The sequence below is a fragment of the Pelodiscus sinensis genome, chromosome 3, assembly GCF_052426305.1.
Source record: "Pelodiscus sinensis isolate ZL-2025 chromosome 3, ASM5242630v1, whole genome shotgun sequence".
NCBI lineage: Eukaryota > Metazoa > Chordata > Testudines > Trionychidae > Pelodiscus > Pelodiscus sinensis.
The window spans coordinates 165,725,074-165,742,099 of NC_143054.1; the positions used below are offsets into that span (position 1 = coordinate 165,725,074).

The 17,026-nt window shown below is 45.6% G+C and overlaps 1 protein-coding gene across 2 annotated transcripts in view; it reads left to right on the top strand.

Moving 5' to 3' along the window:
• Positions 1-17,026, top strand: part of MOCS1 (molybdenum cofactor synthesis 1) — a 53,574-nt gene that overhangs the window by 29,057 nt on the left and 7,491 nt on the right. The window contains exons 5-10 of one of the 2 annotated variants that reach the window (XM_075925388.2): positions 4,570-4,631; positions 4,941-5,052; positions 7,242-7,354; positions 7,949-8,059; positions 11,446-11,566; positions 14,534-14,581. In XM_075925388.2, coding sequence (XP_075781503.2) covers positions 4,570-4,631; positions 4,941-5,052; positions 7,242-7,354; positions 7,949-8,059; positions 11,446-11,566; positions 14,534-14,581 — 567 coding nt within the window. Of the gene's footprint in view, positions 1-4,569; positions 4,632-4,940; positions 5,053-7,241; positions 7,355-7,948; positions 8,060-11,445; positions 11,567-14,533; positions 14,597-17,026 lie in introns of both variants that reach the window. The other variant, XM_075925389.2, reaches the window with a different exon arrangement.

A 17,026-nucleotide genomic window follows, 5' to 3' on the forward strand; every position in this document is an offset into this window, starting at 1 on the left:
TCTCTCTGAAAACTGTGGGTACAGGGGGTACTTTATATTAAAAAAAAGATTTAGAAACACTGGTCTAGGTCATCCCTGACAGCTGTCTGTCTAACCTGCTCTTAAATATCTCCAGAGATAGAGATTCCACAATCTCCCTAGGCAATTTATTCCAGTGTTTAACCACCCTGACAGTTAGGAAGTTTTACCTAAAGTCCAACCTAAACCTCCCTTGCTGCAGTTTAAGCCCATTGCTTCTCATCCTATCCTCAGAGGCCAAGGAAAACAATTTGTCTCCCTCCTCCTTGTGATACCCTTTTAGGAACTTGAAAACCACTATCATGAACATTGCCTCTCTAAGGCTGCATCTACACTGCACAGTTATTTCAGAATAAGCTATTCCGGAATAGTTATTCCGAAATAGCTTATTTTGAAATAGCACATCTACACTGCAGGGAAGCCTCAAAATTAGCCTGAGGCAGGCTAGCCTAATGTGATGTGCTATCTCGATATAGAGCGCCAGGAGGAATAACTTAGAATGGTCCTGGTGAGAGGTTATATCAAAATAGCAGAAGTGGAGCATCTACACACACTTTATTTCAAAATAGCTATTTCGGAATAGGTGTTATTCTTCATAGAATGAGGTTTACAGAAGTCAAAATAAGCCGTTTATTTTTAAATTATTTTGAAATAACAGAATTGCTGTGTAGATGCTCACATAGTTATTTTGGAATAACCACCTTAATTTTGAAATAACTTTGCTGTGTAGACACCCCCTCACTCTCTTATCTAGGAAATGGCATTGGTGTGGTTGCTTCATGGCAGATAGTGCAGGAAAATTCAAAAGTATACTGGGGCACTAATGGAAGTCCTGCTCACTCTTTGCTTTTCACTACATGCACTTAAAGATGAGGCTCCTTCTCTCCTATTGAAGGGATGAACTTGATCCAACAGCTTCTTGAATGAATGACAGCAACCCTGGATATCTGATTGGAAACCACTAGGAATTTACTGCTTATAAATTACATCTCACTAAACTTGCTAGGAAAAGTTGTGATTATATATGTTTGTTTAAAAAATCTTCTAACCACAGATCCCAAACGTGCAGGGGATAGATGGGGAAAATTCCCAGGGGTTTAAATAAAATGTATAAAAAGAAAGGTAAGAGTAAATTTACTAGTTTTCTAAGACTTTGGATGAAGGAGAAAGGGTAAAACCAATAACTCCTGGGGTACGTCTAGACTATATCCCTTTTTGGTAAAGAGATGTAAATTAGGCACATTGATATTGCAAATGAAGCTGGGATTTGAATTTCCCATTCTTCATTTGCATAATGGCAGTCGCCGCCTCTTTTTCGAAATGGGGCTTTTGCGGGGGGGGGAAGGCAGTTTAGAAGCGGATCTTTCGAAAATAAACCCTTTTTCGAAAGATGCTGTACTCCTCAAAAATGAGGTTTGCAGGATCTTTCAAAAAAGGGTTTTATTTTTGAAAGATCCATATCTAAACTGCCGTTTTTTCGAAAGCCCCATTTTGAAAAAAGCAGCGGCTGCCATTATGTAAATGAAGCACAGGAAATTCAAATCCCAGCTTCATTTGCAATATCAACATGCCTAATTTATATCCCTTTACCAAAAAAGTCATGTAATCTAGACACACCCCTGAAGTGGGTAATTTCTTTTTTTTAAATGGATAAAACCTAAAGTATTTTTTCATGACTTCAGAGCAAGTTTGATAGTGAAGGGAAGAGTTCACCATAGACAGGATCTGGTAAAACTATGAAAGCATAGTGAGTAGACACTTTGGGGTGGGTATTGAGAGAATAGGTTCTGGTTCAGTAGGCTTTAGAGGAAGGGGAAGGGAGAGGTTTCCAAAACTTAGTAATCCTATTGCCTGGGAACCTTTTCAGTAGCAGTGCTGGAGTCTGAAGAATAAACTTGCACATGAAGGAGGAAGAGCAAGTCTGATTGGGGTGTTGACCTGTGACTCAATTCCCTGCAGTGCCACAGATTTCCTAGGAAGCCTTGGGAAAGTCACTTAATCCCAGATCCTCAAAGCTATTTAGACACCAAACACCCACTGATTTCTGTATGAATTAGGTACCTAAATATATCTTGAGGATCTGGGCTTTTGTCTGTCTGAGCCTTCATTTCTCTTTCTGTACCATGGAGACAATCGCCCAGCATTACCTCACGGAGATATGGAGGCTAAATGAACTACAAATTGGTATTTCAACAATAGGGGCCATATAAATAACTTAGCTCCTTCCGCCTCCTATGGAATGAGCCAGTGGAGGGCACCTGCACTTTGATGGGATTATCTGTGTTTGCTTACAACCTGCTTCATTTGTTTAGCTGGCCTCTGGAGGCAATGAGATCACAGAATCACACCACTGAACTCGGGCTTCAAACTACTACTCCTCCAGGAATGAAATTTTCCCAGAGGAATCCCAGCTGACACCACCCCAGTGGGGTTGTAAGCATAAGCATTGACCTGGATAGGACCTTGCCTCAGAGAGAATGAGGGACTGTGGGTGTAGCTGGGAATAAGAGGAGGAAGGACAACAGTCCATACATTGCACCCTCTTCACATCATCCCTATCCAGCTGTGCATGTGTGTTCTGCGGCGTGGGGCTGAGTTTCGTTGACTGGCCTCTGGGTTCAGTTAAGGATCACCTTTTGGCATTGCCAAAGTTGCACTGTTGCTTCTCCGCTCAGTCCTGAGAAGTTGCTGGGCTCCCAGTGCTGTTCATGACTCTGGGGCATGTTTATAGCAGCCTGTTATGATCTCCCCTGCCATGTTGAGTCTGCATTTTGATGAATGGAAGTAAAGCCACCATTGATGTCACAGGTTTCCTGGGTACCAGCAAAGCAAACACACTTGTGGGGAGAGAAAGCAAATGAGCAATGGATTCAAGCTGCTGGCATGTGAGGTCCTTTAGTTTGATTCGCCCTGTGCCCTTCTCTCCTCCATCCCATTTGCGTCCTTCCATTTTACAGGGATAGCATTCAAGGAGCTATAATTGTTAGTTGGAAAAGATCAGTGGGACTGGCATCCTCTGCTTCCCACCTAGGCACCCGTTTTGATGTGCCCACCCTGAACTAGCCAGGGTGGGATGGGTGGAAAGCTCCCAGTTCTCTGTTCTTCCCAGTCTTGTTCATGGCATTCTTTGTGTATCTAGTACTGTAGAGAGGGACTGCATGGGAGAAGCCACTTGCTTATTTCCAGTAGCTTCCATGGGGGACAGGGCACTTGCCAACCCAGAAGCCGTGACCCCTGCCCTAAGGAACCCAGGCAGGCAAGAGAGCAGACAGCAGGTAGGGAAAAGAGCCACAGATATGAACAGTACAAGAACGTTCAGTTCATCCCAGTGAGGGAAAGGCCAGGCAGTGGCTGTACAGACTCTCCATGTACTCTATGCCCGTGGTAGCAGCGATGGTGGTGACTTTTACTGTAGCCTGTATGAGCCCCAGGCACAAACCAGGATCCCACGGAGCTGGGCGTTGTACAAACCCAGAACAAAAATAAGGCCTGGCCCCCAAGAGCTTTCAGTCCATCATGTGTATGGACCCCTCTTTGGTGGGACCACAGTGGGAAGGGGAGGTTCCGGCACCACTGCCTGCACTGCCAGTGGGCAAGTGGGAGGGGCACATAGTGTGAATTGTGATGGTAGCTTTTGATGTGAACTCATGTCTCCAAGGAGCTAGACTGACAATTCACATCCTGGTCACCTGTTCATGGCAGGGAGCAAATTTTTTGCTGCTAGTTCTCTTCCTAACTTTAACAAAGAAACGGGATTGTCCCTTGGTGTGGGATAGTAGTGAGGATGGGAGAAGGAAGATGGGTGGAGACTCCGTATCAGAGGATTAGGCTAACTACTTCTCCTACTGCAGTCCCTGCAATTTCTGATTCTTCTCTCATCCTTTCAGGAAGGCCCAAGGCCAGGTTAATTGGTCTCCTAAAAGCTCTTTCAAACTGACACGTTAGATAATTCATCAAAGGAGGATACCATGAAAAGCTGCCTGTCACCTTAAAATCAATGTCAAAAGCCATTTGCTTTTCTAGGAATAGATATAAATCTATGGTGAGGGATGAGCTGGGGATTTGGGCATGTTTGTTCCATTTCTTGATTCATTAAGCGGCTTCTTGCAGTGGTCAACTTACAGATACCTCTTCTGGGGGTCACTTTTTTAAAAGTGACACTTAGGAATTATTTAATGTTGGGGTGGGGGAGGCGCTTTACCCTCCTTAAACCTGGAAACACTTTTTATGCTCACCCACTTTAGTGACACGCAGGGTAGTGATGGGCCAAGCTGTACAGAGAAATTAAGGGCCAGATTTCTGAAGGTATTGGGTTCCAAACAGATGCAGGAGTGCCTAGTGGGGTTTCCACAAGCCACTAGGCAACCCTGCATTTTTTGGCACCCAAATATCTTTGAAAATCTGGCCTAAACTGACTTGCCCAAGGTCACTAAGTCTGCAGCAGCCCATCAACTGGACCAGCTGTTTTGTCTCTGCCATCTTTTTGTCTAATACTTACTAACTTGCTCATCTGCAGGGTTTTTTGAAGACTTAATTCTTGTTATATTTTAGGCTTTCATAAAGTAATGGAAGGAATCCACAAAGCCATTGAACTTGGGTACAGTCCTGTTAAGGTAAGATCATTTGGTGCGTAACGTCCTCAAACCCCGTGTTTCATTCGGGCTTGATACTTCAGTTTTCAGGAAGATTGATTTTTTTTTTTTTTTTTTTCCCCCTTCAGAGGATGGTAATTTCTGTAAATATTAAAGAAGTTTCCCAGTAGCATCGAAGTGCCTTTCCAGGACATAAGGGGGTCCTACTTCTTAACCTTGTATGACTGATTTGGCCATTTAATCTAGAGTCTCAGAGCATGGAGATCTTATGTGGGAGATGTGAGTCTCAGGTACTCCGCACAATGGCTTAAGCTACTTCTCTCTCTCCAGGTGAACTGTGTAGTGATGAGAGGCCTCAATGAGGATGAACTGTTGGACTTTGTGGCACTCACGCAGAACCAGCCACTCGATGTGCGGTTCATTGAATACATGCCCTTCGATGGTGAGTACTCCTGTCATGTAACTGGCTAGGCAGCTCTGCCTTCTCTCCTGGAGATAGCGCAGGAAGGGAGGTGAGTCTGTCTGACAAGTCTTCACTACTTGAGCTTTCTTTCTGAATCCTGATTGCATTAACTGTCTGCTACAGGGTGCCGGAATCTTTACTGTCAACCGAAGAGAAGCTTAGCATAAAGTAGCCGTTGTAGTTTTCACTGCTGTGTGAAGCCCCAGTGCAGGTGAATGGTAGGTCAGCATGCCGCAGGGTATGGGTGCTCTGAGATAACCAGGGGGTGGAGGAAGGGGCTGGCTTGTTGCATATTAGCAATACCTTTCCTGCAAAGCAAACTTCATAGAAATAGGGTGGTGTTACAGTTCTAAGGTATGCGCTACCTGTGAAACTTCCTTTACTCCCTCCTCACATCTGCTTTCTATTACTGTGGGGCTTCGCCTACAGTGCGGTTACCCCTGGTGTCCCGAAATAGCTATCCCGCATCTTAACAGCATGTCTGTTATTTCAGAATATACAGTAAAACTCCATTAGTCCGGCATCCAATGCTCCGGGACTCCTGATGGTCCGGCACCATCAGGAACCCGGAAGTGCTGGGGCAACCGGACAGGCTTCCCCCATTCAGCTGCTGCTGAAACTGACCAGCAGCTGAATCGGGGAAGCCGGGAGCAGAGCAGCTGGGGTGCTGCCAGGTTGGTAGCGCTGCCCCTCGGCGCTGCGGGACCAACCCGGCAGGACCCCAGCTGTTCTGCCCCAGGGGTCCCCAAGTCGGCCGCTGCTGAAACAGATCAGCGGCTGATTCCAGGAGCAGAGCAGCTGGGGTCCTGCTGGGTTGGTGCCGCAGCGCCCTCCTTTGGCGCTGTGGGACCAACCCGGCAGCACCCCAGCTGCTCTATTGCAGGCATCCCTGATTCAGCTGCTGCTGAAACTGACCAGCAGCGGCTGAATCAGGGACGCCTGGGGCAGAGCTGGACTAAAGTAAGGGGGGGGCTATGAGGGGTCTGGGGTGGCATCCCCTCCCACCCCACTCCAGACCCCTCATAGCCCCCCCCTTCTGATAGTCCGGCATTTCTGATTAATCCAGCACCTCCTGAGTCCTAAAGGTGCCGTATTATCGGAAGTTTACTGTAGTGGGCTTGCTGTACTGATGTCCTTGTAAACCTTGTTCCGCAAGGAGTAAGGGATGTTTTTGGAACAGCGGGTTATTTCGAAATTTGGCACTGTGTAGATGGTGCCAAATTAAGAAATAAGCTATTTTGAAATAAGCTAGGTAATTTGCGTAGCTCAAATTGTGTAGCTTATGTCGAGCTACCGGTGCAGTGTAGACGTACCCTGAGTGTCCATGGAGTGGGCTGTTCCATTGATGGTGTTTTGAGACGTGAGGTACCTCTACGAGCAAAGACAAAACCAATGATTGGTCCGTTCCAGCTGACTTGGGCTGGGGGGCTGTGTCACTGCTGTATGTTCTTCCAGGCTCAGACGGGAGTCCTGGCTCTAGGACACTGTGGGGTGGGAGAGCCCCAGAGAAGTCTACAGAGCATTGAAGAAGCTCTGCAGCCCAAGGCCCACAAGCCTGAGTAGAATGGCAGGGGCCAAGAGTGGGCTTTCCTTATGTACCCGTTATGCCCTTCTAGAACTCAGGACTTGCTAGAACCTCCTTGCGTCCCATGCTCCAGAAAGTGTCATCTGAGCTCACGATATCAATATTGTTCTTTGCTGGGGGTGAACTTTTCCTGCTCTTTCCAAAAAGGCCCTCGATCTCCCCCTTCCAATCCTAGTTTTGGAAAACTGGGGCCATTCCAGGATGGAATAACTTATCTTCAGCTTCTGCATTTAACTGTGCCAGCACAAGGGCATAAGCCTCAAATCTGTGCCAGGGCTAATGGATGCAGATCCCCAGCTAGGACTAGTGTTGCTACCTCGTCAACACAGGCAGTTAGTCTGAGTCTCTCTTCAGACCCTTGCCCTTCCTGACAAGTCTAGGTTGGCCCACAGTTCATTGCATCCACTGTTCCAAACAGACAGGGATGGCTTAACTTTGTCTGAGGTTGCTATAGCCTCGCAGGTTCGATACGGATCCTAACTGGGTGTTCAAAGGGGTGATTGAAATTTAGCTAAAAGGACTTTTTGTCTTTTCCTATTTAAAAGCTGCTGGTAGCTAAATACATGCTGGTTTTAAAACCTAGGTAACAAGTGGAATTTCAAGAAGATGGTGAGCTATAAGGAGATGCTGGATACAGTCAGGCAGAGATGGCCTGAGTTGGAGAAGCTGCCCTGCGAGGCCTCCAGCACAGCCAAGGTGGGTGCAGGCTAAGAATACTAGGAAGGGAGACCCAACACTTCAGCAAAGTGTGCAACAGCTTGCGTTTGGAATGGCTAGAGCAAAGAGGATCAGCATGTGGCATAGTGCTCTGTAGTCATGGTTGTAATGATTCCAAGGCACGCAGCCTCAGGAAGCAGTAATCGCTAACTTTACCCATGGAAATTCCAGGTACCTAACAAGTACTCGTCTGTCCAGTACAAGTGTCAGTGAGTCACACATGTTAGGGCTTACTGGCGGGGAGGGTAACCAGAGAGCGCGTTCTGGTTGTTACTCATGGGGGTTTCCCAGGTATGAATAGTACTAAACCTGTATTCTCTACGCATATCTTTCTTCCCATTTTAGTCTTCATTCAAACCTGGGATCTAGAGATTTAAATTGTTTTGTTTATTTAAATCACATAAAATAAGTTTAGGCCTTAACACAGGTTGTCATGTCAAATATAATTTTAAGTGGGAGTTATTTTTAAAAAGAACTGTACTGAATTTAAAATCATAAAACCATTTAAAAATGTAGTATCATTGACTTTTTTATCTACCCTGATCTATTCTTCCTTCCTGGGGGCTGCTTCAGGCTTACAAGGTACCGGATTTCCAGGGGCAGATCAGCTTTATTACTTCCATGTCTGAGCACTTCTGTGGATCTTGCAATCGGCTGAGGATAACAGCAGATGGGAACCTCAAGGTAGGCAATGCAACAAGATGCCCTTCGCCTACTAACAGTTGCAGTAGGAGGTGGAATAACTCCTCTTACATGGAACAGTGTTGGGGCATGTCTACACTAGGAAATTATTTCAAAATAATTAACTTGAAATAACTCCTGAAATAACTATTTTGAAATAAGCTTATTCCCTGAGGAAAGCAGGAGTACAGATTTCAAAATAACCAGCCTGTTATTTCAAAATAATGGGGTTGGTAGTGTGGACACTCCACTTATTATTTTGAAACAAGAGGGGGTTATTTCAAAAGAACTCCTTAGCATAGACCAGGGCTTGGAGACGGAAGAGGTAGTAGTGGGAAGGAGAGAGGGAGGAAAGTAGGGAAGAGATTTAGAAGGGAAGGGGACTGTCAGGGGGCCAGGAGAAGAGGAGTTCAAATGCTGGGTATAACTATACTCTAAACTGCAATGTAAAAAGAGGAATTGATGGCCGAAGAATTGCTCCATTGTGTAACACACAGATTTAAAAGAATGGTGTCATGGCTCCTTCCCCACTCTGGCATGATAAATGCAGAAGTGGGGGCCAGCAAGTGTATCCCAAAGCCTTATCTACCAGGCTTTGGTATAAAACTTCCCCCAAAATCTTAAAAACCTAGATCTTGGGAATAAAACTTCCGCTGCCACCACCCAAATATTGATAAAGAAATCAGGGGAAAGATCATTTGGGAAATCTCACCCCTAAAATAAAAATCAGGGCACACTATTAACCAATGCCAGGTTAATAAAAAGAAAAGAAAGAACTTTTATTATTACAACAATATTCCTATTGCAAACATAATGACTAGATGGGAAGGTAACAAAATATACTCATGGAGAAACTCCATGGGCCTAGAACTTAGGGTGTGTCTAGACTACTGAGTTTTGTCAACAAAAGTGGACTTTTGTCGACAAAACTATACCTGCGTCTACACTACCGCTGAGTTCTGTCGACATAACGTCGACAAAACTCAGCGGTTTTGTCGACGCTGGTAAACCTCATTTTACGAGGCATAACGCCTTCTGTCGACAGAGTTCTGTTATTGCTTGTAGGGTTGCGTCTAGACTACAGGGTTTTGTCGACAAAGCAGCTTGCTTTGTCTACAAAACTGAATGTGTCTAGACGCTCTATGTCGACAGAAGTTTTGTTGACAGTATCTGTCGACAAAACTTCCGTCGACAAAACCCTGTAGTCTAGACGTACCCTTAGTTACAAAGAAAAGCCAAAACATCTTTTAAACATCCCATACCCAACCCTTAAAACAATAAAGCCTAATGAAACTACCTAAACGTTACCCTACTTACAAAATGAAGAATTGTTTCTTGGAGAGAGAGAGACATGCTTGTCCCTCTCTGTAGCTGCAGAGGACTCACTCAGAGACAAAAGGAAAAAACCCAAATTCCTTTGTCCCAGTTTGAAAGTCCCACCTACATTCCTATTGGCCACTCCACCTGGCTAGGTGTAGTTAACCCCTTAATCCCCAGGCTGCTGACTAACCCTCATAATCATGACAAATGGTATTGTCAATTTAAAAAAAAAATAGATTCAAGTATGCCTGCCTGAGTCCCCTGCTAATGTCTGTGGTTTTATACTTGCAGATTTTCCTTTCTCTGATTTTAAAAAAGTATTTTCTGTGTTGATACACCAGTGTCCCTGACCATCCTGTGGTCACAGTGACACAAAATGATTTCAAACACAGAAAGCGAAGAGGGTGGGGAATACGTTTTACTTATTTTTACTTTCAATAGAAAACTTTTTTTAAAAAAAGTTTTACAAAAATAATGTAAAAATGGCCTTACCAGGGTCAAATTCTCTCATTTTAAATGAGTGTTTTTCCATATACCTTTCAATACTTGTATGTTGAAATCCATTTTGTCTCCGGACCCTTTGCTGAGCAAAAGATTAGGTGTCTTAGAAGTTAGTGGAGATGACACAGTTGTACTAAAGCAATTTGCTTAAGAGCAAAGTGACCCCATGAGAGGGATGGCAACTCTGTACTGGCATCAAATCAATTGGTGCACATTCTTAGCAACTGCAATACATTTCAAAATCTAGGAGCAGTAGCTGTGGAACCTTTTTTTAAAAAAAAACAAAAAAAACCCTGCTTGAATACCTGCTTCCTGGATAACCCCTGGAAACCACATAGGGCATCTTGCAGCCCTGCTAAGGTGCAAGAAGACATACAACAGGAGGAGAGATGAAGGGAGGAAATAAATCTCATGACCTCTCTACCTGCCTGCTGTGTTTCCAGGTGATCCTGTTCTATATACCCCTAAACTCAACAGCTGGCCGGTAGTTTTAGGAGTACTACAATTAGGAGAACTGTAGGCATTATTCTTTCATAGACCAGGTTGGTTTTTTTGCTGCCTTACGTTTAGGGTTGCCAGGTGTCCGGCATTGACCCGGACAGTCTGGTATTTTTACCTCCTGTCCAGTTTAAAAAATATTCAGAAAACACCTAAAATGTCCGGAATTTTCTGGGTTTTTTTCCCTGCTAGGAGGTGAAAATACCAGACACCTGGCAATCCTATGGACACACTCAGCAACTGGGCCCAACCCCGGCCCCTTCCCCTCCCTCCCACTTACCTGGTTCCGCAGGGGCTTGTCTTGTGGCTGGAACAGAAAAACAAGATGGCCACCAGCAAAAAAAAACTCTTCTTAAAGGGGTCATACTGATTTTTTTTTCCTTAACTGCTGTTGGGGTCCCTCTTTTTTGGGGGGCTCAACAACATTTTATTTTCTGGCTGTTTTTTTTGGGAGGGCGCAGGGGGAGTTGTTCAGTATTTTTGGTTAAACCATCTGGCAACCCTACTTATGTACAGGTGACTTGCTGTAGTACTGGATCCTGTTGAGTTCACAGCCAAACATTGTGAGGCTCCCCAGATGTTGGATCTGTTCTGAGTCGAATTTTGTGCATTGCAGGCAGCTGAATCTTGTTATCCAGCGTTCAGTCAGGCAGGCCCAGTACTGCAATGAATTTCTAGGTTGACAGCCCATCCCATGTAATTGCTTCCATGCCACAGTTAAATTCTTGAAATGTTCATCCTTGCAAATAACCTTGGGGAGCCTGGGCTCTATAGGGCTTGTTTCTTACATATTCATTTGAAGACTAATGACTCCCATTTAGCTTTTTGAAGGGTATGGAATTGCAGCTTCTCCATTCTGCTGAGACCCTCACAGCTGCCAGGGGCTAGGCAGAGACAAAAGAGCAGGTTCATACCCTGGTCTACAGAGACCCAGGTGCATAGCTGGGAAGTGACTCTGCTTTTGCTCCGTATTTACCCAGGATGCTGAGAGAGGTTGTAATAGGGATAGTGTTTCCAAGCTGGCTTTGTTCACCTTGTCTCTTCTGCCGCCTCCCCTTGGTTTATTGCAGGTGTGCCTTTTTGGGAACTCAGAAGTGTCCTTGAGGGATCACCTACGGTCCGGTGCTTCAGAGGACAAATTGGTTCAAATCATCGGAGCAGCAGTGGGCAGGAAAAAGAAACAGCATGCGGGTATGTTTATTGCATCAAGTAATAATGAAGGGCGAAGGCAAACAGTATCCTTTGTAGGATGACTCTGAACACTCGGTAGCAGGGCTATTCTGTGGAATTCTAGTGACTCGGGAGAGGACACCAGGAGGTTCCAGTAGATGAGGAGCATTATCTGCCACTGGTCTTAGTGAGGCAACTGGGAATAGGTCAGCCTCAATGTTCCAAGTTTACTCTGGAGTTTGGGTACTTTTCTGAATCTTTCTCACCCTTTTCTGAAGCGGGAGCCCAGGCTGTCTAGTGGCTGGGTGGATTTCTGGTGTCTCAGTGGCGCTGTAAATAGAACTCGGGAGTGTAGCTGTAAATGAGTACTCTCTGGAGGCAGCCCTGTAAGTGGCACCTCAGCTTCCCTCTTGAGTAACGCAAACACTCTGCTTCAGGCTCTGCTTAAACATCTCTGCTGGGAGCCAGTGTATGACAACAATGTAGTCCATAACAATAGTGCTAAAACACAGTCTTTATCACCCCAGTGCACAGCATGGCTTCTTATCGGTCCTCAGTCCCTCAGCCAGGACTGCCACCCCAGCCGCCTCCTTCACAGCGGGAAGGCCCACAGCCCCTCTCTGCTTCCTTGCCAAGGAAGCATCCCTCAGTCCCTATGACCCTCTCACCATTCCTTGGGGTCCAGTGACTAAAGCTACCGGCTGCTCTCTACTTTCCTTGAGTCTTCTCTGGTCCTTGGCTCTGGTTCAGAGCCAGCAGACAACTCTGGTTTAGGCAGGTCAGCCAGCAAGCCCTTCTAGCTGTTCCTCTGCCTTCAGCCTTATTTCAGGAGAACCACTTTCTGTCTCTGGCGGCTTTTATCTCTGGCCCTCTCCTCTTTAGGTATTACTATTCCTAGTGGTAGACCTGCAATTTATGGTTAACCTGCCATCTTGTTCCACTTTGTAGCATTCTGTGATCTCCACTTTTTCTTATTCGAAATAGATAACACTGCAAGTACCAGAGCTAGATTGCTGATCCATCTAGTCTGATAGCTAGTTTCTCACAGTGACCAGTTCTGATTCTTGGGAGCAAGCTGAACGAAACTGCCAAGATACAGCTGGGTCTGCAGCACTGTGCTGGGGATGGAGAACGGTTTCAGAGCCCCTGTGGTTATGCATTTACAGTCTGAGGCTGGAGACTGGATTATTCCTATCTAAGCTGGTGGTGCTTGCAAATGATTGTATTCACATCTTCTCCAGCTGCCTTCAAAAATTCAGCTACAGTATGGAGCTGACCCCCTGCGGAGTGAATTCTAGACTCTGACTCAGTGCTGGGAGGACGTATTTCCTTTTTTGTTCTAAATACACTTATACCATTAACTTAGAGTGGTTCTTTTGTTCTCTTATAAATCCTACTAGGCCCCTCACCATTGTTGTTATCCTTCTCTGGAGCTAGTAAATCTCTGCAGTGGGAATAGGGGGCTAAAGCTGAGTGCCCTGTCTCAAATGAGGGGGTGTATCCAGGCTTTTCACCTTCTGTCAGTCGAATCTTTTGTTGAAACCCCCGAACATGCTAATGCTTTTCTTGTACTACTGCCGGTATACACAGAGCAGATCTCTTCATGTCCGTAGGGCCATCAGCACTCTTCAACATATAAACTTAGGTTCATTGTCATTGTGCACAACTTGTACTTAAACACAGTTGGGTCTGCCACCGTGCTGTCCAGTAAACCTAAACTGTACCTCTGTCTGGAGTCTTTCACTAGCTTTTATGTACTAACAAGAACACTTTGAAATCATCAGCAAATAACAATTGGGTGTTCCCTTCTGCCACCGGATTATTTGTAAATGCTGTACCAACCCTGGGAGCTCCCGCTATTAGCCTCCTTGTACTGCAAGGTGTGCAGGTGTACTGGGGGAGATACAGTTATGTGTGTAACCTTTTTACCTAGACAGTGAAATTCCATTGCTGCTCCTGAAGTATGACTGTCTGGCTAAGGTACTTGAATGGCTCCTGTCACTATAGTATCTGAGGGTATGTCTAGACTACATGTCTCTGCCGACAGAGGCATGTAAAATAGGCTACCCGACATAGTCAATGAAGCAGGGATTTAAATATCCCCGGCTTCATTAAAATAAAAATAGCCGCCGCGCTGTGCAGGCTCAGCTGATCGTCGGCACAGCGCGGCAGTCAAGACGCAGATCGGTCGACAAGAGAAGTCTTTGTTGACTGCTCCCTTATGCCTCGTGAAACAAGGTTTACAGGAGCTTCCCCTGTCGACCGATCCGCGGCTTGACTGCTGTGCTGTGCCGACAATCAGCTGAGCCAGCACAGCGCGGCAGCCATTTTTATTTTAATGATGCCGGGGAGATTTAAATCCCTGCTTCATTGACTGTCGGTAGCCTATTTTACATGCCTCTGTCGGCAGAGTCATGTAGTCTAGACATACCCTGAGTGTCTGCAGCTGTGACTGCCACACTTCTCAAAGGCCACATAAATACTATTATCCCCATGTTTTTTCCTGCTTCTAGCGGGGGTTTGGACTTGATGACCTCCTGAGGCCTCTTTCAACCCTGTGATTCTATGTATGGGAAACTGAGGCACTGGGCGCCTACATGACTTTCCCATGTAACAGGAAGTTTTGTGATAGAGCAGGGGATTGAACCTTGGTCTCCCAAATCTTAGGCTAGTGTTCTAACCGCTGGAGACCATCTTTCTCCAGGCAGTGTGTGTTGTTTGACAGCTGTCATGTGCAGAGAAGAATTCTGGTTATATGAGACTTTCCGGGGAAAGGCTCTACTGTGTGATAGTTGCATGTTCTCTTCAGACCAAGTTTTACATTTTAATGAGTGAATTGTTTAATGAGTTAATTGCATTTTGGGCTCTCACTCTCTTAGTCTGGAGGTTAGGAGTGGGAGGCAGCAGAAGAATAAATGGCATAAGACAAATGACTTAAAATGGGGTTTTCCCCCCAATCAATGTTTATGTACATTATTTTATTTCTAGGTATGTTTAACATTTCCCAGATGAAGAACCGGCCAATGATCCTGATCGGTGGGTGACAAATCAGTACGTAATACATATATGCCCTCCCCACACACCATGGTTTTAATGGATTTAAGGCTCTGGGCCTTGGAAAGGGTTGAATTCCCTAAGCTCAATGTAGTTCTACTTCACTTAGAGCAGAGATGAAATGATTTTTAGAAATGCGGGTCATTTTTAAGACTATCAAAGAAAAAACGGAAGGGATGGAGGGGGAGAATTGGTGAGTCGTCTATCAGCTTCAACCTGTAATCATGCTATATGTGGAATGGATCGCTTACATGGCTGTTAATAGTTTTCATTTTAAGCTTTAAAAAAAATGCATTTGGTTCTGAGAGTTGTACATCAAGGCCTTAGGCTTTGGCACTCTCTCCCCTGTTTGCATTAAGCAAGACCAGGACAGTGATCGTACAGCATTTCTAGGTGTTTCTTACAAAACAGGATCTGGCTGAGATATTGGTACCTTGAACAAATTGTACCATAAACATTATGAATTAAACTTAAAGGATGCAGGCATCAAGTTAGTGCTGGCAAAGAATTCCTTGATGGTGAGTACTACCAGGTGGAATCCCTGAGCTCACTGGGGTGACACAGTTATCACAAGAAAATCCTGCTCCTTCACCTCACTGCCCGTATCCGAATCTGGCTAAATGGTTTTTGAAAACTTGGCATTTCATCTCATTATCAGACTCACTTGCATACACCCTGGGGTGAGCACACCACTTACTGCTTGCAGCCTAGTGTCTGTGGGTACTTGTCTAGCACCCAGTGTCTGAGCCCCTAATACATTACCCTAAACTGGGTTAAGGCTGGGGGAGCAATGAGTGTGTAGCATTAGTCCTTGTCTTCCCAAGGACAAGATTGTGTTACCCACCCTTTGCTAGAATGTTTGTCCACAAGTACCTTTGCGTTACCACAAACACAATTCAAGCTCTAATTCAAAGGAGGGGGAGGAACAGATTTCAAACCAGAAATATTCAGAATAGGCTGTTCTCCTCGCATGTTCACCTTAGTGATGGGAGAGTCCTCATTCATCCTCTTCTCTTCCAGCTGGGAATTTTTCAGTGAGGTTTAGCTTTGCTGATCTGCTAGGAAGGTACGAGCAAAGCGGAGTACTGCTGATCTACAGCAGCAGCAAGTTACCAGTGCATTGTCTCTATCGCCGGCATGGAAGTTCGTGGTCCCGCTCTGTCTTTTTATGTTGTGTGCCATTGGGTGAGGACAGAGGTGGGATTTGAAGGAAACTTGTATAAAAGAGGCAGTTTGTGCTGCACCTCTTAAAGTGCATAATTGCAGGGTGCCTCTTCCAGCTTTCACTTACCCAGTCATCTGAGCTCCCCTACTCAAAACTTCTATTTAATGGGACACTGGCCCTCCCCCAGGGTACTGACTGATGCTCCATTCTGAGCAGCTTTAGTCCTCGCAGTTTGCTACTTCTTGGCCCATGAGGGTAGTGGTTATGGCAAGGCTGGCTGCAGCCAGCAGGCACATTTCATGAGACTAGCGCTAGTGATCTCGGTGCACCCTGTTGGAATCTTTCCTTTTGCAAATCCATCACTCGCTAGCAGCAAACCAATTAAGTCTTGATTAAAAGCGAAGGGCAGTTAACCTCTAGTCTCCTGGATCTGAATCGAGATACGTAGTCTCTCTCTCCCAGAACCAGTTGAATGGCAGGACTGTTGTGCCTAGCAGGGAAGAGGTTAAATAGACAGTAATCTTCCATGTGAAGTTTTGCCCATGCAAGAGAATAGACCCAGTAGGGTGCAGCGTGGGGCTCATTGCACTGTATGCTGTGCCTGAGAGACTCTATCAAGAAGCAGCGAAGCAGGTAGGGATTTTCTTTGCCTTGGGAAAGATGAAGCACCGTGTGCCACTCAGCAGAGCTGCTCGGACTCCTCTGTGGACAGCTCTTGAACCTGCTGCTTCCCAAGCGTCCCACTTAAGAGAGCTACAGCAGCGGTTTGCTGATCCACCCACCCTCTCCTGAGCCCGTGTGTGTCTCAAAGGATTAGTGAAGAAAGGAATAGTGGAGATCTCCTTTAAAAAAAGTGCCTTGTTAAAAGACTTGGCCACTGCTTACCTCTTTGCCCCTTCTTCCTTTGGATTATCGTGAATCACTTCTATTGTGTACATCACGGGCTCCTTCTGACTTGGTGCTTGGCAGTGGGTGCTGTGGAAATGCCAAAGGAGGTTGGGGATTAGTGTGAGGGGTCGGGAAGGCTACCCCAGATTTAAATAAAGATCTAAACTGAGCTGGCAGAGCTCCTGGTCAGAGCAGAGAGAACTGAAGGAATCGGAGCGCCCAGTAACTAAGCCCGTGCACGTCATTTACTCAGCAAGAACTGGCAGCCATGAGGGAGGTTCCCAGCACAGCCTGTCTGGGAGCTTGCAGGCAATGCAGCGAGTGCTCTGTGGCCCAGCTGACTTTTGAGGGCTGCAGTTAGGAGCAGAAACTAG